This window comes from Rousettus aegyptiacus, unplaced genomic scaffold (genome assembly GCF_014176215.1).
Source record: "Rousettus aegyptiacus isolate mRouAeg1 unplaced genomic scaffold, mRouAeg1.p scaffold_m13_p_1, whole genome shotgun sequence".
NCBI lineage: Eukaryota > Metazoa > Chordata > Mammalia > Chiroptera > Pteropodidae > Rousettus > Rousettus aegyptiacus.
This window is the reverse complement of record NW_023416284.1, coordinates 133,531,289-133,554,696: the sequence shown is the minus strand read 5'-3', so window position 1 is coordinate 133,554,696 and position 23,408 is coordinate 133,531,289. Positions and strand designations below refer to the sequence as shown.

Genomic DNA, 23,408 nt, shown 5'->3' with positions numbered 1-23,408 from the left:
TTAATTATATATCATGTAAAAAGTGGCTTTTATTCGTTTTTAAAATTATGGTTGCAATACATTATATTGATTTTAAAATAATGAAAAACAGTGATGTACTGGAAAAGGATATGGAAGTTATAAACGCAATGAAATCACATAGTAAGCAGAGTTCGTGTTCTGTAATGCAAGTTTTATTCTAATGGGAAATGTGACTTATTCTGAATATATATGATAAACACTGCTTTAAGGCAAATTTTACATCTCCTCTTTAATTTTTCTTATTGACAATATTTCTCTTAATGAACAACCTACATGTTGTTTAAAATACATACTTTACAGCTCCTGGAAAGTAAACCTCATCTTGTAGTTCCAAAATGTTGTTATAATATACAGAACAATATTTTAAATATTGTGTAGATACTTAGAAAGAGAAACTAATGAGCTTACCCATATAATTTTTGTGTAAATATTAGTATGTATTATTACACAATTTAAGAATAATTCATGTTTTCATGATATATAAATTAAACTATTATCTAAGTGAAGGATGACATTTATGTATACATTGTAAGGAAATATTGTTACACTATATCAAATACAAGATAATTTACATTTAATATAAATTAATTGAGATAATGTTCATGTAACAAAGAACTTAGATAGCTATGAAAATTATAAAGATTACATAACATAAGGATTTGAACTAAATTAACACTTTGAAAATAGTCAACTGGTATTGTAGTATTTATGTTATTGAAATACAATACAATTCTCTGTGATAAAACATGTTCCAAGTTCAAAGAAAATGTACAAAACTAAAACCGTTATTCTGATGACATATAAGGGAAGGTTTGATCATTAACAAATGCATGTACGTGTGTATATGTGTGTGTGGTTTGTATCTCATCTATGCTATAATGTTTAATTGTGCATTAAAGTTGTGTACATTCACATTCTAACTTGTTTTCTACTTTAAAATCTCCTTGAAAGTGGGAACTGTGGCCTCATCATCTTTGCAATTTATACAATTCTTTGTTTATACTATTATGAAAAATTATATGTCAGATTTATAAATGAATGAAGCTCTCATTGGAAATCAATAAAAATGTCGTTACAGTGATTTTACCTTCTAGGCATTTAGTATAACAGGAAAGGATATTTAGACTAAGACTAGAATACTTTAAAAGACATTCCTACTGAAAATGCTAGTATATGATAAGTACTTTCCACCAGAAAGAAAATTATCAAGGAGGCTACAAAGGAAAAGAAATATTTTCTTTATCAAGAAAGTTTTACTAAGAAAAAAACATCAGCTGAGCAATGACAAAAAAATGCTTGCTGACATAGGCGTTCATTCATCTGACCCAAGTTCCTCATCTCCTCATAGGCCAATAACTTGCAGCTGAACTTTGAGTAGCCCGTCTGTGCTTAGAGTAGCACTGTCTAAACATTTTAAGTGGTAGTAAATTTATTTAGCTTTAATTTCCTTTTATAAAGCAGTTACGCTAAATAAGTTTTAACAATGACCACATTTTGCTTATTCAGTCCATATAACCTCACATACTTATTTTCACCTACAGGTACTAGACCACTCTGAAATATTTTATTCTCCTTGAAGATTTATGTTAAATACCAGTTTTCCAGCAGTTTCATTGCAGCATAATTTATATAAAAAAGATGGGAAAGGCTCATGCTTTTAATAAAGGTCTGGTCAAATAATACTCTATGCATATAATGAATACAACACAGCTGATAAATGAGCTATGCAGATCTCTATGTGTTCAATGATATAAGTTAAATAAAATGTAGTATAAATGAAAATATCAAGGTTTTAAACTATGCTATTAGAAAAATACCATTTGTGTAAAAAAAAAAAAATCCATCACTTGTATATACCTAAACTGTTTCTGGAAGAATACCAAAGAAACTGCTAAGAACAGATGCTTTAGGGAAGAGTAACTTAATGACATGGGGATCAGGTTGGGAGAGAGTCTCACTTTTCACTATATACTCTTGTACCTATTGAATTTTGTAGCATGTACATGCATTTGCCATTTATTTGAAAAATGTAATTTTGAAAACCTGTGCTCCATTTGACCTCTTCTGGTATTTGCCTGTTCTAGGACTGCTGCTGCCTACTAAACAGAACGTTAGGGTGTTTTCTTCATTACGGCACATCATGGAGTCTCAACAAATATTAAATGAGTGAACGGCTGCTCAGCCTTCCTCCTTCTAGTGTCTACCCTCAAAAAATGCCAGTCTAGAATTGTTGTATCGTAGTTGAAAACAGATGGAATTAGGACTTAAACATGAGATTGAATCCCACATCTGCCCCTTCCCGAGTGGATTCTACTTATTTCTGGTATCCTCAGCTTCTTCACTAATAAAATAGAATACTATGTGGCTCATAGGGCTGTATTAGGGAAGAAAGATCATATATGTGTGTATAGATATAGATATAGATATAGATATAGATATAGATATAGATGATATAGATAGATACATACTATATATAATACACATATATATAATCAAACCATAAGGATCTATAAAAATGCCACAATGAACTGCATATAATAAATTCCGAACAAATATTTATTGAATAGAACTAAACTAGCAAGCAGTACTATTACTGCTAATTGAAAAGATAGATAAAACATACGACTCAATATCAAGGGCTCCTTTACCTTTCTGAATTGTCATATTAGATCATCATTTAGTTATTCCTTTATGGGTAGGACTGGTGTACATAGTACAGCTAGTTCTGGGAAGCTGCCTAACTTATCCCTACTGTTTACAAAATTTTATTTTATTTTATTTACATTGAGAGTTACAATTACCATGAAAATACGAATGTACCAGGAGTTACAAATTAACCCCTCATCAATTAACATTTTAATCAATGCTTAAACAGAGATTAGCAGCAGTCACAATATTTGTTTAGGACCAATGGCCACCATAGCTTTTTCCACAGCCCTCGTCTCCTTGACCTTAAAGTATTTTAACTAGAGATTTTACCAGAAAGTGCTAATTCATTAAACATCCAAACAATTGGTTACTAATTGTCTGATGATAACAAAGAAGAAAACTTTATTCTCTGAAAGATGTATTTTCAGATAATTTTTACAAAGATATTGTGACTATTGCTTTCAAGAACACGGCCAATCTTAGTTAATCAAAGAGTGGAGTAGTGCCTTTTTTTTCTTAACTTAGAAATATACTTGACTGGGACCCCAGTCCTGAATGGTTTCTTTTTTCTGTTTTGTCAGTTCAACATCATATTCATTTTTTTTCACAGAAATTTCAGATCTTATTTTTACTCTTGTTAAAGTTGTCTTTTTCAGTAATTGTGATTAAAAACATTTACAAATCCATCCTGTTACATATCTTATTTATTATATTATGTATTTTACATTTTGAATGAAAATCATCCTAATTGGTATGTTAAATAGGTAACAATGCAAATAACAATTAAATTTTGAAAAAAGATATATTTATTTCCTATTGATATTTTCCAACTACTTTCTATAGAATGAGATTTTATGTTTCTTTTAGCTCCAGATCATGCTTCTCTCCAACCAATAATAATTTGACACCCACCTGTTACAAATTGATTGCTCATAATTGCTGCAGGCTCAATTGCCCTTAGTTCCGGTAGTTTTTCTCTAAGATAAAATTTTATATTTATTGCTCATAATATTATTACTAACTTTTTTTGTATAGCCAGGAAATTGAAGTTTAGTTAAATCACATATTAGGGTTTTTTACCTAGTCCTACATACCTCCAAAATGGAATTGATATGTTACATGATAATCCACTAGATCATGTATGCTTATAGCCTAGTGTTTTGTCATTGAAATAAATTTATGTGTATTTTTATATGGTTTTTTTTCCTATAGTACGAAAATGAAATACCTGTATGAAGGGTAAAGAAGCTAAAAGTTGTGTATTATAAAATACTAAGCTCCTGATAATACACACATTTATGATTTCAAAAGATTGCTAAAAATGAATACCATACTGTGTAGCAACAAAAGTATTCAGTAAAAGACTATTATTCTATTCTTGTCATATTTGCACTTGACTGTGTTCTAAAGATTTCATCATTTTCACTTCTTGTATTTATTTATTGGAAACCTAACAAATGTCAATAGATTTAACAACTTGAAATGCATGGCAAAAGGTCGTTTTATGCTTGTTAACCCATCTTACCTCATTTCATTGTTTAGAAATACAAATATTATTTTTCCATTCATCATTCTTTATTGAAATTCAGAGAACATTTAAGTGTAGTAAAACTGATAACTAGTATAAATAAATTACTGTTAAGTCCAGAATCAAATTTATGAGCTTTACTGAAGTTCTACCACAAAGAATGTTTCTTTTGAATGTATAATGAAAATTTATTTCCTCTAAGACATTGTGTTTTGAGTCTTAATCAAAATAAAAATCTCTCGACTTCATCAGGCTATTTTTTTAGTTTGGCATATCACATAATAAAACTATCCTATCACTTTTTCTCATAGATTTTATAAGTGGCCCAGTAAATCTGTTTTTTTTTTCTTTACTGTATATATTGGTTTTCTATTGCTAACATAGAAATTACTATAGAAACTTAAAAATGATACCCTTTTATTATCTCCCAGGTCTGTGGGTCAGAAGTCTGGGCACAGGGGGCCTCAGCTGGATGCTGTACTAACAGCCTCACTGAGTAAAATTAGGTTGTCAACTGGGCTGGGCTCTTATCTGGAGAATCTGGGAAAAATTTACTTCTAAGCTCATTCATATTGTTGTCAGAATTCAGGGCCTTTGCACTTGTAAGATTGAAGTCTCCATTTCGCTGCCTCTGTCAACCAGAGCTAGTCTTTGATCCTAAACTCTGTCCCTATATCCTCTCATGTTTCCCATGTGGCACCCTCCGGCAATGACAGGTTGATACCCTCATGCTTCACATCTCTCTGGCTTTTTTGTTCTGCAGCATCTCTCTGACCCTGGCTGGAGAAATTTCTCTGCTCTTAAAGGATGATGTGATTAGATTGGACCCACTGGGAAAAATCCAGGATAATATCTTTATTGTAAGGTCTATATCCTTAATTACATCTGCACTGTCCATTTTGCCATATACTGTTGCACATTCACATATTCCAGAGATGACACTGTGGACATCTTTGGAGGGTCATTCCCTTAGTACACTGTTTTAAAATTGTCTTTTTTTCCCACTTTGTGCTAGGAAATTTTTCTATACGTATAGGTAAGCTTAACACGTTAGGGGGGAAATCTAGCCTCTACGAATATATTCTATCTTATAATTTAAACATTTTTTTGTATTCAGATTTTAATTAGAAATTGATTAAGGTCAAAAATTGTGCATGAGTCCTTGGAGCTCAAAATCTGTAAAATGTTGATTGGTTCAGGTCTGTACATAAACCCACCAACCTTACTAATTATTTTTTAATTCAAAGCCTCTCACTAACAAACCCAGTCCACAAATTTACCTTCTAACCTGTTACTAGATTTCTGCTTTCCTGTCACATCAACTTTTCCACCTTTTTTTATGATGTTGAGATTTATCCCTTTAAACCACAGAACCTATCTTCTGAATTTTCTAAGATCATCTTTCACTGTCATTTGTACAGACTCCATATACGTCCCCAATAAGTTGTAAAGACCTTTAAGGGCAAAAAAGTTTCATCTGTTTCCTCAGTTGAAATTAATTTTTAGATCTGAATATTTTTAGCAAATTAAATGAGAAATTAATCTGTTAATCATTTGTTAGAAACTCTACTAAAAATTTATGTTTAAAAGTCCTTCTATATGTAGTATTTGTTTTTCTACATTTTCAAATTTAGGGAATTTATTATTGTTGGTTACCATTTATTAGCTTCACATCAATTCCAATTATAATATATTTTATTTCACTTTTATAATTGTGAAAATTATAATTTCAATGTTATAACATCTAATTTGTTCTTAACTGTACATATAATTTAATTGCATACATATTATTTTCAAAATGAATTTCAGATTGCAGTAAATCGAATATTTTGGTGTAGGAGTGAATAAATTCTTAGTGAAACAAGGTGATTAATTTAGTAGATCAAATCTATTAACCATAGAAATCATTGAGTTTTAAGATTATCTTATGTAACTTCAATTTTGCTTTTATGTATGTTTATCTGAAAATAATGACCCTACTAGAATCTGACTAGCTTAGAGATGTTTTTGTTCATGAGCTACATATCTTGCGAGTTGTATATCCTTTATGCTTAACATATTGAAACTCTTGAAAATATTATCAGTTTTTTTTTTTTTTTTTTTTACCAAAATGTTATATTCGAAGGACAAAGACAGGGAAAGATTTTTCCTATCATACAATTTATCTCTTCTCAAGGGCCATGTGCTAGTACTTTTGTCTCTGATCCTCTTAAATGTGTGACAATACGGTATCAGCAAGGGATAAATATTTTTAAAAAGGAAATATACAGGAGATCAGGAGTATAGTCACAGATATGGCTGCTTGTGCAAAAGAATGAAAATACGTTGTAGCATACTGCACTGATAGTGCTGTGATATGGGTTTCAAAATACTGTATATTTCAAAAGTATTTTTAGGTATCTTTTTCCCCCCAATTCCCAATTATCATAATTTTATTGGTGAAAGTTCTTTTCCAGGATGAAAAAGTGAATATAATTTTAGCGTGTAACTTGCTGAAATCGAGTCTCATTCTATACTTAGATCTCACTACAACCTATCAGAAACTAAATGAGGTACATTTATACCCCATCTCCTCTATACCTTGGAGAATTCAGTGTCTCCTGCCACCTAATATTTAAGGGACAGAAAGTAATCAAAATGTCTTATAGTTTGACTTAACTGAAAATCATATTAAGCTATATGTATTATTTAAAGGAGACCTACAGATTGGCACCTACTAAGCTCTCTAACCTATTTTCAAATGGCACACACCATGTTGTAAAACAGCAGCCTTAATGGGTATTTCCATGTATTGACTACTACGATATTCTTACCTGTGTTGCATTCTATTTTTTACTCATTTAAGTTAAAATACAGATTTTTATGAATGTTTTTAAGTACATTACAGTTAGATTATTTGCTAAGTTGAATCTCACCTCATAATTAGCTAACCTCTTGAACTTCACAGTCGGCTGAGGTATGCTAAGCGCAGGTTCTAGATGGAGAGCAAATCACTTTAGAAACAAGTCCTTCTTCATTGCATATATTCAGGTTTTAAAATTTCTGGCAAAAATAAGCTTTCTTATTAGAAATTTGCCTTGGAAACATCAGAAACATACTTAGTCTATAGACACGGTGAGTTGAGTACTTCAACTATATCCCCCAAAAGGGAAAGTTATTCCACTCAATCTGCCCTAGTTATGCTTCTGTTAGTAATATGAGAGGAAATGGGAGTCATGAATCTTCTATGTCCTTTCTTTATGACCGCCAAGCCAGAAAGAAGTGAAAAATGTTTTTTTCTAGACATTGATATGAGATAATATTAAAAAGTAGAAGAAACAAAACAAAGCCAAAGGGATAAACATCAGAAGCTTGCTTAAACAGCTTCGGCCCCATATAATTGCTTTTCTGTCAGCAGGATTATTAACAAATTTGGACATCTGAAAATTAAATTAACAGGCTGAAAATATTTTACAGAATGAGATAGAGCATGATACATGAAACATAATGACCCCACTGAAATTCAGCCAAGCCAGTGCAGCTACTCATTTAGATAGAGAAGACAACTAGTTAATCATCACTGAGCAAATTAGGCAGAGTAAATTAGTTGCTACATTCCACAGTCTTAGCTACCAAAAAGAGTATATGCCATTACTTAGAATAAAAGAACTCTAAGCATATTATTTTCTATATAGAAAGAGAAAGCAAAATAGCATTTTGAATTCTCAGAAAACTGAAGTCTAGGTTATGTAGGTACAAATTATATATGCAGAAGTACGTATGTGTATGTATGTGTTTTCACACACATATATTAAATAGCAGAAGCATTAGCATTTTCTTGCCCTTGACCAAATGAAGTGTAAAAAATGTTTTTCAAGGTTACATAGAATTCTTTGGGATCGCATACACACACAAAAACAAGAAAAAAAATTTCAAGTTATTCCTTTAATTGAAGATTAAAGTAACCATTTCACATACTCCTTCTTGCACAATATTAAATATTTTTTTTCTTTTAAAAAGTATATTGCTATTGCCTATGAAATAAATATTTGGACTTAGTTTATCACTGGAGATTAATCCGAAATCATATTTTGTGGCCTTAATTAGCATTCATTTGCTTAATTGTCATTCTCAGCCCCATCATTTCCATTTTTTCACTAACTTGAACAATGCTATCTTCTGCTGTTTGCACTTTAATTTAAATTTCTATTAAGGTTTATGAACAGTAATAAGGTCCTGTTTGAATATTCATTAGCTTCTGAATTGTGAGCTATGAAAAGGTGCTTTCTTTTACCTTAATGAAACTGGCACAGCATGGGACTGATCAGTTGTGACATTTGATTCGAGGCATCCAGTGAATTTTCTCATTGTTTATTGACACATCTTGTCCAAACAGCTCCCTCGCAAGTGAGCGGAGTAATGAAGGAGAGAGTGCTGCAGCGGAGTGTCGAGCTTTCCTGGCAGGAACCAGAGCATCCCAATGGAGTCATCACCGAATATGAAATCAAGTATTACGAGAAAGTAAGTGCTAAGAACAGCCGAAATGTACAACATGTGCGGTGTGACTCATGTCATCCTACCTCATTGTTGACTTAAGATGGTCATTATGCCAACTGTTTGGAGGTACTTCAAAATTCAGAGTTAATTTTAGCCATTTTTAATAATGATCACCCTGAATCTCTGGTTCATTATTATAGTTATGATTTCTGTGTATTAAATTTCTCTTATGAAAATGAGAATATTCCACTAGTAGTATTTTTATTTATTCAGTTTTTGATACCATAATAATTAGATGCAGGATGTTTTAGTACCACAGAAACCACATAATCCAAGGTGTTTTTGAAAAATGTTTCTTTTAGGATGTCCGTTTGGTCCTTTAATGATTTATTTTATTTATGTGACTTCAGTGATTATGATGGTGGCCTCGAATAATTTAGTAATTTGAAAAAAATAAGAATATTTTCTGCCATGAATTTGTAGTATTCTTCAAACTTTAGAATGAAATGATTCTGATATTTCATTCCTTTAAATTCCTTCTGAAATTTACTTCATATATGATGTATTAATCATGTCCGCCACTTCTTTGTACTCCTCTCTCCATGAAAATCCCATTTACTATGACTAAATCCCAAATGCTGCCCCTTTAATTTCCATAATAGATAAATTTTAGCAAATAGTAATATATCTGAGCATATGAGTACATTTATTTCTGACCCATCTGGAGACAGGAGGAGGGCGGTACATCTGTTCACAAATTATTACCTAGGCTCTACCTCACAGAAGGACATGTTTCAAGGTTTGAAACATGGAAACTACTGCTGTTACTAATAGTAATAGTAATAATAAGTGTTGCTATTATTGGCTTAAATGAGTTAGCTGAAGTGTAACATACGTAACCATTTAAATCATTTAGACAGCATTTCAAAATAGGAGCCTAAAGCTTTGGAAAAACTTGGGGAATGAATCAACTCAATTGTATAATTAAAATGCACGTTGGCAATAGATAATTTTTTCCCCCTTTGAAGAAAATAAACTGATAGTTTTAGATTAGTTTCACTGTTCAGATTAAGTTTACAAGATTTTTGGCTTATTATTTTCATTACGAATTCATGACTTCCACAGCCAAAGTTACAGTTTAAATACCTAATTTTTGTACCAGGGAATACATTTTTTGTCCTATCAAATGTGTTTCTGTGGGAATACTTGTTTTTAATGTTGGTTTAATGTCTGTTTTCCAATGAGCTCTAACAGTTATAGTACCTTCTGAAATTTCATTAGATTTCAAAAGCAATAAAATACATTCTAAAATATAAGTTAGGTGGTAAATGAGAGTGAAGTTTCTCACAGTGCAGCAAAATAGTTTGCAAATTCTTACTCTGGAAGAAATTTTTCAAATGATTGCTTTTCTATTTTGCATGAAAGAAACAGAATGCATCTACAGTACCTGAGTTTAAAGATTAGGCAATTATTAAGAAAGAATAATAGTATTGCGTTATAATATATGTAAGCATATGATTTATATCACTATGTCATCAAATATCAGTTATGCTCAGTTCTTTTATTTGAAGTAAATACATGTTTACATTATCAACTAACAGTTTTATGAATGATTATAATGAAGACAATCACAAATCATCTTCACTAAATCTAGATTAAATATAAATGTATTTACACTTTTGTAAATATCAATGTGAAGGCAAATCAACAATCAGACTGACATTTTCAGATTTCAATGAACAGTTTTATTGGCAGACACAGCTGAGCACAGGTATTATAGAACAAATAAGAAACTGTCTGAAATTGTATATTTGGATGAGTGGTTTTTATAACTTTTTTCGTAAATAGCCCATTAGAGTCATATCAATTACCTTGAACATTTTATTCATTTGAATATTGTTTTGGTGAAGATTGTTTAATATTTTTGAATTTTTTTAGTTATGTTGTTCTTAGGTTTATTATATATACTATGATAAACACATTATTAAACTCTACAAGCTTCAGTTTTCATATTTGAAAAATGAGGAAATTGAACAGTGATGTTTAAAATATTGTCAAACCATAAATTATATAATACTTTAACATTTATTTTGATCATTTTCATTTAAAATATTTCCTTAAATACTTTATCATAAAAATGATTTTATTATGTTAGATGTATAGTCTTTAATGAAAATAATTAATAATGTCACTATGGTATTAGTGTTAGCTAAATTTCTTGACTTAAAAGCTTTCTTAATTTTTAGCATATGGTTTTTTACTTGCTGAAGAACATTTAGGAAAAATAGTAAGAGAACTACATAATGAAGTGAAGACTTCTACTAAACCATAGATTTTATAGATGTACCCATGTTTTGGCCATTAGGACATTTTACTGTCTTTATGGCTAAATAGTTCGTATTGCTATGCCCTCTACCAACAAGACAGAAGCTCAAAACATCAGAAATGATTTAACAAAATTATTTCTCTTTGAAATTTATAGAACAAAGGCATTTGTTTACATTTACATTTTATATTATCTTAGAAACAACTCAATGCTATATTATTCCACAGGGTACAGAGTAACCTTTACAAAAACAAAAAAAAACAGTGTGGCCAATTGAAATAAATTTCAAGAATTGGCTGTCACCTTGCCTGGTTGCAATCACAATTAAATATACCCCATATATATTGTTTCTAGGATCAAAGGGAACGGACCTACTCGACAGTAAAAACCAAGTCCACTTCAGCCTCCATTAATAACCTGAAGCCAGGAACAGTGTATGTTTTCCAGATTCGAGCTTTTACTGCTGCCGGTTATGGAAATTACAGTCCCAGGCTTGATGTTGCTACACTAGAGGAAGCCACAGGTAAAATGTTTGAAGGTAATTACCACCTTTGGTTTGGATTCTTACTCTCTATACCTCTGGCACGCACACACACACACACACACACACACACACACACACACATATTGCAGGTGATGATTTTGTTCAAGATAATATTTACTTTTAAAGGTGAATATATGTGCATATATATATATATATATATATACTTTGTAAAGGTTATCCAGAATAATAACTTAAAATATGCTGTTTTGTTTTGCAATGATATGATAGAACCTGGTGTTTTAAATTAGTCCTTTTAATACATATTGGGTTTATTAAAAAAAAAAAAAGGCGAAGTTAGAAACAGAAGCAGGACTTGTTCAATTGTGTATTGACACAAGCTGTTTTTGTAGAATCCAAAATGAATTTACTCTAGTTGTGTCAGTCAAAGTACCTTTTTTACATAAACCCCAAATGAAGCCAGGATGTACACCAGGGTGGGCCAGAGAAAGATGATATGTAAGAATCTGTGTTAATTTAAGCTACTTGCCCTTTAGCAATGATCTTAGAACTTATTTGTTTTTATTTTAACCGTCTCCTTTTTTCATTTTTGTAAGACATTTCAAACATACTAAAGAATATTTTAAAAGTCTATATTAAATATCAAGAAGCATGTTTAAATGAATATCTGTGTACTACCACTCAACTTAAAAATAGAACACCAATATCTTGATTCCTCTTTATCATTTTGTTTATGTTTTATAACAACCTAGGAACATAACAAAAATCCATGTGTCTTTAGTGTATCACAAATAAGCAGGTGTCTCTTAGGATGTATGTCCCTGGTTATCGGCAGAGTGCAGGTTCAGAACAGCTGGAGTACCACTACTAGTTGTCCAGCTAGCTGAGGTCTCAGCATGTTTTGTATTATGAATTTTTTTTTATTTTTCCTGATATTACTGCTCAGGCACATGGTTCACCCAGCTGTTAATCCCATAGCTCTTTGCCAATCTAGCATTCCCACAAAATTCTAAACAAAAAGCAGTGAAAAAAAAATTACATAATTTTCTTCCCTCAATTTTTAATAAAAAGTTTTTATAAATTAATTAGATCAATACAGTTTTGATCAGAGTTATTTTGACTTTAGAAAAATATTTTTATATATCTTTAAAAGACAAATTGGTAAATATCCTTTGCATTAGCAAATGTTTGTTAAGTTTGCTAACAGTATTTTTTCAACATATTTTTATATTTTCAAATTAAACAGCAACTCTCAAGCCTCAAATAATAAAACATATATTTAAATAAATTTGAAATATAATTTTATAATTATAGATACAAAAGCATCTATAAAAAAGGTCACATAATTCAATGCTATAAAATTAATGCCATTGTTCTTTATTACTTTTTAAATGATATATATGAGATTAAAATGAGAATAAGTTCAATGGCACCCAAAACATTAAAGGATTTTAAGATTTCAACAGTTAAACATTTGAGTGGTCTTAATGTTAAATGAGTTCTTATTGTCTTTAGCTTAGATTGATCTCGTGATATTACTTTGTGATTTCTAATATAATAAAACACTTCATATGATGTTTTTATATTCTAATAAACACTTTAACCTTAAATTGGAACATTACTTAGTTATCTCACATGTACCTGCACGTTTTTATCAGTTAAACCTTTAGGTTTGAAAACGTTCAAAATATTTTCAAATTATGTTTTGAATATATAGATTTGAAATTTTTCCAAATGATTTTTATTGAGTGCTGAGATTCGTATATATTATTTTCATTATTTAAAAATGAAGTAAGACTCAAAGAGATTAAAATAAGTTATGGGAACCTGAATGATCACATGAAATAAATGTTAAAAATGAATTTTTGCATTAGAAAGAATTTGGTGCTTTTTAGCATCAGAATAGTCTCTTCCACTGGAATGTAAAGTTGATGAAAGAATGATTATATCTCCTTTTTTTTACTATAGTCTTGCCAGTGACTACTATAGTGCTTGACACACAGAAGACAATAAATAAACAAGGAATGAATATCTCAGTCATCAACTTAAACAGATTATCAGTATCAATCAGTGCTGTAAACATATCCCTGGTTTCACATCTCAGCTCTGCCATGTCCAGTTGTGGGACTTTAGGTGAGCTGCTTCTCTGCACCCTAAATGCTAGGATAACAGTACCCAACTCCTAAGGTATTATGAGGATTAAATAAGTTAATGTACACAAAATGTCAAGTATAGTGCCTCGCACACAGACAGTCTCAAGTGTCAGCTTCTATTATGAAGCATGATCATTTCAAATTTTTTGGTCTCAGGAAGCCTTATAAGCTATTAAAAATTATTGGGGATCCCCAAAGAAACTTTGATTAATTTGATGTATCTATCAGTATTTTTCACATTAGAAATTAAAACTGAGAAATTTTTAAAGCACAAAAACACATATACACATTGGTCATCTGAGTCATGATGTCATCACGTCATAATTTCTAGAAAACTCTGTGCACTTATGAGCATTGTGAGTGAAAAAGTGAAATAACATTGTATTTTATGAAAATAATTTTGACCTTGCAGATCCCCTATAGAGTTCTTGAGGGACCATCAGGGGTTTCTAGACCACCCTTTGAGAAATACTGATTTAGCACAAGGTACTGTGCCAAGAATTAGGGATGCACAGAGACACATGACACGGTTGATGCTCAGTTTATTGTTCAGTGAAAGAGAAAGACTTATATGCAAATGCTGATCAAGCAATTAGATGCTGGTAAGAATGGATGTCCCAGTGCTGTTAGTGTGTCAGGAAACAGTGACTCACAGTGCTAGAAAGGAGGGCAAGAGGGAAGATGCCACTGGAGAGAAATCGTTTGAGCACTGTTTCAAAAGAGAAGTTGAACAAGTTATTCCATTGCACATACATCCTAAAATCCCCTTCTGTACAGAGTCAACTCCACTGTTTCTACAATTTTCTAAATGACGGTATGATGATTATGGCACTTAATTACTTTTAAAATTTATTACCCACGAAATAGATTAAAATATTAACCGTAAATGTGGACTATGGAAAAATTAAAGTGTGACCCTGACTATATATAAAAATGGATAACTAAATAGTCACAAATTCTTATTCATCATTTACCTGAGTTCAGTTTTCTTATGGGAGTTCTGTTTTTGAAGCTAAGGGCAGAGAATTATACCCAAGGGACACATTAACTGAATGGAAACAGTTTCTATACATACATGTATAATTTTTTCCTTCCTCATGAACAAACTAATCCATTCTTTTTCCTCTCAATATGAATATAAAAGACAGATAAAAAGAAAAAGCAACCAAACCAACCAAACAAAAAATACTTGAAGTAATCTCTATTGAAAAATAGAAGACTATAATTCAAAAATAAAATTTTTCTTTTCTTTTTTCTATGTTCAGAAACTATCTATTACACCAGAGCCATTTTTACCATTTTTCAATACAAAAGCTGTGTATAGTTAGCATAGGTATACAAAATTAAGAGATGAGTTGTCAAAAGGAGGACATAGAAACTAAAGCCCAATAGAAAAAAAAAAGGCAAAAAACAAAACTTATGTTTCCTATTGTGGCAAAGCATACTCTGCCTACATATAATTTACTGCTCTGGAGACCCAGTCCCTTGCCACCAGCAAGATGGAGTAGTATTTTCCATCCTGCCATAAATTAAAGATTATAGGTATTAATTGTTTCAGAAATAAGCAAACTAAATTAGTTTGACATTGTATATGATCTGATATTTGCAGCTGAATCATTTATGGGAATATACATTTTCATTGTTTTATATTTCTTTGATTATTTTATGAGGTCAATACTGGTTTTGAAAATATAATACTCTGGGGAAAATAAGACAATTGCAAATTACAATATAAATAAAGCTTCACTAATTTGGAAAAATGAAAGTGGGAAGGCCTTGTGACTTGATGAAGAATTGGAATTAGAGGCTGCTTTAAAGTACATGTAAACATATACTGTTGCCAAAGAGGTCTCAGAAAGGTCCACCCAGGCTTACCTTAACGAACATCGAAGAATCACTTAGCATTATACAGGAAATATCTACAATTAGATAGTGTGGAATTTTTTTTTTTTAAGTACTTAAAGAAAGTTTGCTGTTTTATAAATAACTTACCTTTTCTGTAACATTGAACTCTTATTATGTGTGTATCGCATACTTTTTCAAATTAATACAAGTAGTTCTACTCTTTTTCTTGAATTATGGTGCACTATAAATTCATGATGATTTACTATGATCACATGATCTTTATTTTATATTAATCATATGAAAGATAAAGCATTTAAAGTGCTTTGAACAATACACGGAGCATGTATTTTGGTTCTTTTTTACATAACAGAAAAATAGACATAGGGGTCAAATACTTCGCTGAGGAAAAAACAGAGATTTAATAATAATTGTAGATTAATGATCTCTATCTCTTGATTCATAACTAAGTTTCCAGCAATCAAGCAGGGGCTAGCCATTTAATAAGGTATTTTGTAGGTATCTTTATATTACGATATAATGCATTTATTTAAAATTAGAAGTGAATTCAATAGCATAGGTAGATCTTGTTGATAAGATTTTGTTTAACCTTTCAAGTTCTTGCATGGTATTGAGTGTTTCTGTTTCTTCTGTTTACAGCTACAGCTGTCTCCAGTGAACAGAATCCAGTTATTATAATTGCTGTGGTTGCAGTGGCAGGGACCATCATTCTGGTGTTCATGGTCTTTGGCTTCATTATTGGAAGAAGGTAAAACACAAATTTCTTCTAATCTCTATCTAACGCGAAATGTATTGATTTTTCAGAATTACATTAGCTCATTACTTATTGTTTAGTGTACTAGAAGAGTAAACGCAAACACTGATATGAAACCTTAAAGGATAATAAATTTTTATTCCCCCACGGTCAATGAGCTTAATCATTGCCTAGTTTGAGAGAATAAGTATAGTAATTTCTGTTGGGTGAATTTATTCTTTTAGTTAATGATTTATAGAAACTGTTTAAAATCTGTTGTTGTTACTGATGTTGTTTTTCAGAAAAAGTATAAGCAAATATTTACTCATTGATAAAACTAAATGTATGAAATATGTTTCTTCTACATTGTCTCATGTAAATACTTTATATTCACTGCCTTTTTATCTTATGAATTGCTGTGTTACTAAATGAGTTTATAACTATGGACAGGAAGTTTTTTCTGTTTATAACACTAACTAGCATGTTTTGAAATAATTAAAGTGTATTATACTAAATTTTAAATGCCTTAAGTAAGATCATTGATTTTATCACAAATTTCTTTTTTTTCCAGACACTGTGGGTATAGCAAAGCTGACCAAGAAGGAGATGAGGAACTTTACTTTCATTGTAAGTGTTTGGCTTTTCTTTATTACATGTACCCCCAATTAATACAGAAACCTGGTTGTTAATATTGACATAAATAAATTCCTAATATATCATGTTTGAAATTATATGAGCTCAAAGTATTGCTCTAAAGCATTTGACCAGATATTCAGAATGAAAGTCATATGATATGAATTTTTAAAAAATATATTCCAAAATGTAACGTCATAAAGAATTTTAATATAACTGTAAAATATTAAGGTGCTTTGATGTCACAATTTTTCCATTTACAAACTTTGCTCAGATGTTTTCTACTATTCTAATAATTACCCATTAAATGTTACATGGCCCGTGTTTTAGCTAAGGAATTCATTTCAGATTAGATGCATAAGCCCTTTTTTCCTGCCCAATGAGTGATGCTACTTTGAAAGGCTAAGCTGAGGAGCCTCTTTTATTTCAGCTACAATGCATTGTCTATCACTGAGAGATATTTCCCCAGACATATGAAGTATAATAATAGGATTTAATCCTCCAATGTTTCCCTGTGGATTTGGGTTACCTGATTCTTAAAGGTTCACTTTGGAAATCATATTCAGAGGAGACCCTAGAGAATCAAAGAAAATAGATGTCCATCTGCATCAATCTTATTCTTACTCAGTGTATATGGCAAGTAAAAAAATGAGAGCCATATAAGCAAATGTTATCACTTTATGCATCCAAAGTAACCTGACAATCAAATGATTTTAATTCTGATGATTAGTGATGTTTTTATCAAAACCTGTTATTTCTATTTTTAATCCTTAAAAATATTAAGAACAATTTTATTTATTATTTTTCTTAGTAACTGTAATCCTTACTAAATTTTTTCATGGATAAATTTCCTTATTGAAATAAGAATTACACCTATCATTGTGTTATTTCTCAAATTATTATATCAATATCTAAGAAGATATTGCCATGTACTCATCTTAAAGTCATTATATAACATCAATCAAGAAAATGTATCATTTAAAGACACAAATTGTGAATGCCAGTGTTATCATTCTTGAGTTTCTTCAATGTGTTTTTTTGCTGAACCAATAATTACCTTGACTTCAATTTTCGAAACAGAAGTGGCTTTAGATTATATATATCCAAATTGATTATGAAACATTATAGAATTCCGGCCACTGAAGGCAGGAAGGGTATGTGGGATACTATAATTTAAAGTAAAAGCATGACCAGAGGTAGCTTTATGATGAAGTCTCAGCTTCAGGGTCCCTCTCTTTCATAGACCCCTTTTAAGGCCCTAGGAGAGCCCTAGCAATTTTGTGTATATAATCTTTTTTTTTTTTTTTTTAATAAGAGAGTATCCCAAATTGTAGAAGGCTCAAGCCTCATAAAACTTAAATTTCACCCTGATTCTGAATGAATATATGTGATGCTGCCACCTCCCCTGTGGGATTATTTGATATGCTCCCAATGTTGGTGCTAACTTTTGCCAATCTAGCAGTCTTGTGCCGAGCCTCCGTAATTAGAGTGGCAAAGGTAGTTTATAGCTAGAGGATGTACAGAGAAAGCAGAGGCTACTTTTTTTTTTTCTTCTAAGACATGAGAGAATATCTTTAACACTTCTGCAGACAGGAAGAAGAGGATCAAAACTTGAACGCCTAAATTTTTAAATGTCTATAAAAGAGTAACAAAATACTATAGTTCCTAGAATCCTTGATTCTACCCATATGTAAAAAATTTGATGACAGAATCATTTAATATTGCCTTAATCAGTATGTCATTTTGCTTTTCTCTATTGAGTGTATCCTAGACATCCCAAAATTATCAAATATGTTTTAGGTTATTTGTTTTTAACTTGCAAGTTAATTCACAAAGTAAATTGAAACATGGCTTCTCTAAAACTTGTTATATAGCCTTGCTTAATTGTCATCACTCAGTTTTAATATTTTTATTCTATTTGCTTTTTTTACATTTGACATTCAGTCGGTAATTCTAAAAAATAACGCTGCATTTTTACTTGCTAACATGGACAAGATAAGCTTGATAAATACAAAGTTGTCATCTTTAGAGCAAAATATCAATGGTGATTTTACAATATTTAATATTTGTGAGAAATGGTAAATGAATTACAAAAACATAGAAAAGCTCACTCTTAAATTGAGATAAGGAACAGATCAGAATATTCAGAAATTATGTCAATATTTTTCTTATTTTAAACATTCATTTTTAAATGAATAATGAGAAAAATGAAGTGTGGCATATTCTGTCCTAGTAAATTCTTGATTTTTAGAATCACCAATTTTACAAGGATATCTTTTCTTGTCATTTGATAAGAACCATGCATTTTATTTGATTTTATAACTGTATATAAAATATGTAAAGTACAATACTATGGTCACCAGCTATTTACAAGATGGTGCCCTTTTATTCCTTGAGTATACAGACAATTTTCTTAGGTGCTAAGACACCAGATTGGATTTTTACAGAAACATGAAAGCAACCATTTAACTGGCTTTTAGAGCACTGAATTTAATAGAATGTCCAGTCATTTGTATCAGGCACCCTCAACTCTCCATGGCCCCAAGTGCTACATTTAAAGATATAAACACAATGGAGGAGTTTAGTGAAGCAATTCCAATTTACATTTTGTTTCCTCCTACCATTTCTTCTAACAATGTCTTTGAATCTGAGCTGGGCAGTATTTCATGTTTTTATGCCAAAATTGCTCTGGCTTGTCAAAATGTTTTATGACAGCTTGAATAAAGAACCATCAGAGACTCCATTTGAGATGCAGAAGGTTACCTCCACTCTGGCTCCCTTATCACAAAACAAAACCAATAAAAAATAAAAAATAAACAGTGAAAGAAAGAAAGAGAATAAAAAGGGAGAAGATGGCTCATTCTCCATCTGCCTGCCAATCTAGGAGGTTAACCTATTGTTTTCTTCCCTTCTCTCTTTTTCTCTTCCCTTCCTCTTCCCTGTACTCCTTCTTCTCTCTTTTCTCCTTCTGTCCCCTCTCTCTTTTCTTCTTGTGTTTTTTTTCCCCATGTTCAGCTCTAGTAACAAATGAGCATCTGTCAGTTTTATAAACTGCAACAATAATTGTTTAAGACAATCAATTTTGGATAAACAACTACAGCAGAATAAATCAAGATTTTTAAATCCCATTTTCCTTTATACATTCTGCTTCTTTTTGTTTATTATGTATTTATTTTTAAAATATAATTTAACTTAATGTGATGACATAAGCACAGTTAGGCTGCAATGTAATACATGAAGAAATATATTGTTCTCCAAATAGTAAGATTTAATGAAAGATTGTTCGGTGGCTTTGTTAAAAACAATAAAGTTTTTTGAGGATATAGTGTAATTCTTTTCATTGCATTAATATAACCAAATATATGCCTATCTCTCTTATCTTTGTCTTTAACCAAATGATTAGATTTGGAATACATTATTGTAACAATTTGATTTAAACTTAATATAGCATTATCTGTTACCTGCATGCTTCTGGGTGCATTTTAAGAAGATTTTAACTTTTGCAACTTTAAAGCTGATTCTATGTTGTTTGAATTTTGACTACCTTTTCTGAGGCATATTGGCTACCTCCTTCCAGAGCCTTATAATTGAAAGTTCATATAAACCATTCTTCTTTCAAATTGCTGTCATATATGGTAAGCAGATCCCAGGAATATTGTAACTTTTCTAACTTTACTCTGCACTTTGTACCTCTGGCCTCTATTGCCCTTCAAGGTAAAGATGAAACTGTGTCTTTAGTAGATTTCTCTCCGAGTCTGTGATAGTGGCCCTCACATCTTGTATTAATTTTATGTATATGTCAACAATGGTTGGTCTTATAAAAAAATAAATCAAAAGAATAAGTAAGATGTCTAAATGTTTTTAATATTGCTGTCAGTGTAGTAGGCTACCTGTATATGAAATGTCTTCTTTTCCCAGTGTATTAACTTGATTGATTGACTGACTGATAGATTTACAAATGTGTTTCCAAGGCCATTATAAACCTCAATATGGCTTGAACTATGCCATGATAACAGCGAATTTAATTAAACCTCTAGTCTGATAAGTCATGTCAGAGAATTCTGGTGATGTCTTTTGTTGATTTACTGGAAAAGCAATTCAGTTAGTAACCTATGAGCTGGATCCTATGTTACCTATAGAAGCTTGCAGATAATACCTATACGCCAGCAGACTGAAGTAGTCTGTTAAAACTGCTGTGAATCAGGTGATGTGGAAGCAAGTTCACTGTTCCAAGGAGCACTCTCCATAATGAAATTCCTGGGCTGACTGCACAATAAGTGCTTTGCTTCATCACAGTCATGCTTTCTTACATCATTACAGTTAAATTTCCAGGCACCAAAACCTACATTGACCCTGAAACCTATGAGGACCCAAATAGAGCTGTCCATCAATTCGCCAAGGAGCTAGATGCCTCCTGTATTAAAATTGAGCGTGTGATTGGTGCAGGTAAGGCTGTTGTAGCTTCCTTGTTCAGCTGTTCCATTTAGCCAAGATCGAAAGTCATACATCATAATGACAGGCAAATAATTATACCTCAAGTATAGAACTTTTGCATTTACCTGAACTGTTGGAAGCAATGAGGCTGTACTTGTTTATGAAATCTTAAGAAAAAAAAAAAAGTGAAAAAGAAGCATGTGGCATAGAGAATCTGTATATCTTTTGTCTTCTGTTGGATTTTTAAGATAATGTTCTATCGTAAGATATTAAGTTCTGGCCTGTTGTTCAAGAAATGATCTAGTATTTTAAAAATTAGGATGTTCCTGAATTTTGCTGGAACACAATTCTTCTCACTTGACTTACCATCTTTTTGCCAAACTTTAATTTCTATATTTTTTCTTGTATTTGTAGGCATAGTTAGCCATTGTACTATTTAATTTCATATAGAAAATTTATATGTATGAATTACTTAAAAAAATATTAGTTTCTAGGTATTCAATATGTAGTTTAATGATAATTTTACATTTTTGGGTCCAAGTCCCTTTACTCTAGCAGTCATAGTACACACGAATTCCAGACTTTTAAATCTTTAAGAAATATTTGCTCTTTAACCCATAAAAGTAATAGCAATGTTTACAACTCGCTGATGTGCCCTTACGCTTAAGTAGACAGGTATGTTATACAGCATAACTCAGAAACAAATCTAAATTTTGTTTCTGAGTTTTTGTTAGTCCAGTTTTAAAATAGTAGCTTGTATAACGGATAGTTTGGAAAAGTTTTAAAGTGTTTTAAAGAATTATTTGCATTTAATTTGAGAAGAGAAATATTTCTGAAATTAAAATATATCTGCCTGTTCTATTACTTCAGGAGAATTTGGAGAAGTCTGCAGTGGTCGTTTGAAACTTCCGGGGAAAAGAGATGTTGCAGTAGCCATAAAAACCCTGAAAGTTGGTTACACAGAAAAACAGAGGAGAGACTTTTTATGTGAAGCAAGCATCATGGGGCAGTTTGACCACCCAAATGTTGTCCATTTGGAAGGGGTTGTTACAAGAGGTAGATGTTGATTATATCTTTAATTTATCAAGTGGACTATCAGAAATTAGTGTTATTTCGTACATAGTTTAAAAATCAAATTATGAACATATTGCATATTCTAAATGAATGTTTTTTCTTGGTATTAACTTAATAAACAATTATTTTATATCACAACCTCGGGAAAAAATGAAAATAAATAAATGCAGAATTAGAATTACAGAAAAATCTAGTAGCTAAATAAAGAGGCTGATACTTTCATTTAGCTTCAAAAGCCATAAGTGATAGTTTAGTATTTAGATTTTACAGAAAATGTCATTTTCTCTGAGTTTTGTTCACAAAACAGAAATCAGAAGAACACAGTGACTTGGACTTGTATTGTTTAATTTTATGAATCATGACTATGTTCCAGATAGACATTTAATGACTCTAACTTTCACAACAGCACTAGAAACATTCGAAACACAGCTCACCATTCACTATTTCAAAAAAGCACCATGTGTCTTATCTGGGATGAGAAAGATAATAACCCTGAAGTTGAGGTTGCAGTTTCTGAAGCAACACTTTTATTTTCTTATGTATATGTATTTATTAATTTTAGGGAAACCAGTCATGATTGTAATAGAATTCATGGAAAATGGAGCCCTAGATGCATTTCTCAGGGTAAGTAACAAAATTATCCTCCCATTCTAAATATCCTCTACATGCAACCATATAATTTTCTAAACTTTTTTTGCAGTGTAAAATATAAATATTTTGTAACTCAGACCAATCTGTGAGTTAAACTGGGTTAGAAATATATAGTGGCCAGTCTAGTTGCAAAGAGTTTTCAATCCCATTAGGTAGGACATCTATTTTAGAGAATCTTTGTTGTAAGTAATATTCCAACCAATAGCAAAACAAAGTATAAAATGGAAAAAAAGTCACAGACAATATAATCATTTTTTACTTCTTAGTTTCTCTTCATCTTTAATCCAAAAAACTCCCCTTTCTTTTTTTACCATTTGGAGAAAAATATTTAATATATGCGTCTTCATCCCTGTATATGTTTTTAG

The 23,408-nt window shown here is 31.1% G+C and overlaps 1 protein-coding gene across 8 annotated transcripts in view; it reads left to right on the top strand.

Moving 5' to 3' along the window:
- Positions 1-23,408, top strand: part of EPHA7 (EPH receptor A7) — a 156,333-nt gene that overhangs the window by 117,603 nt on the left and 15,322 nt on the right. For 3 of the 8 annotated variants that reach the window (XM_016135610.2, XM_036220130.1, XM_036220129.1), the window contains exons 6-12: positions 8,574-8,698; positions 11,355-11,538; positions 16,158-16,266; positions 16,823-16,878; positions 21,205-21,330; positions 22,189-22,374; positions 22,955-23,016. In XM_016135610.2, the coding sequence (XP_015991096.1) occupies positions 8,574-8,698; positions 11,355-11,538; positions 16,158-16,266; positions 16,823-16,878; positions 21,205-21,330; positions 22,189-22,374; positions 22,955-23,016 (848 nt within the window). Of the gene's footprint in view, positions 1-8,573; positions 8,699-11,354; positions 11,539-13,479; positions 13,636-16,157; positions 16,267-16,822; positions 16,879-19,899; positions 21,180-21,204; positions 21,331-22,188; positions 22,375-22,954; positions 23,017-23,408 lie in introns of those variants that run through there. The other 5 variants (XM_016135607.2, XM_016135612.2, XM_036220128.1 and 2 more) reach the window with 5 other exon arrangements.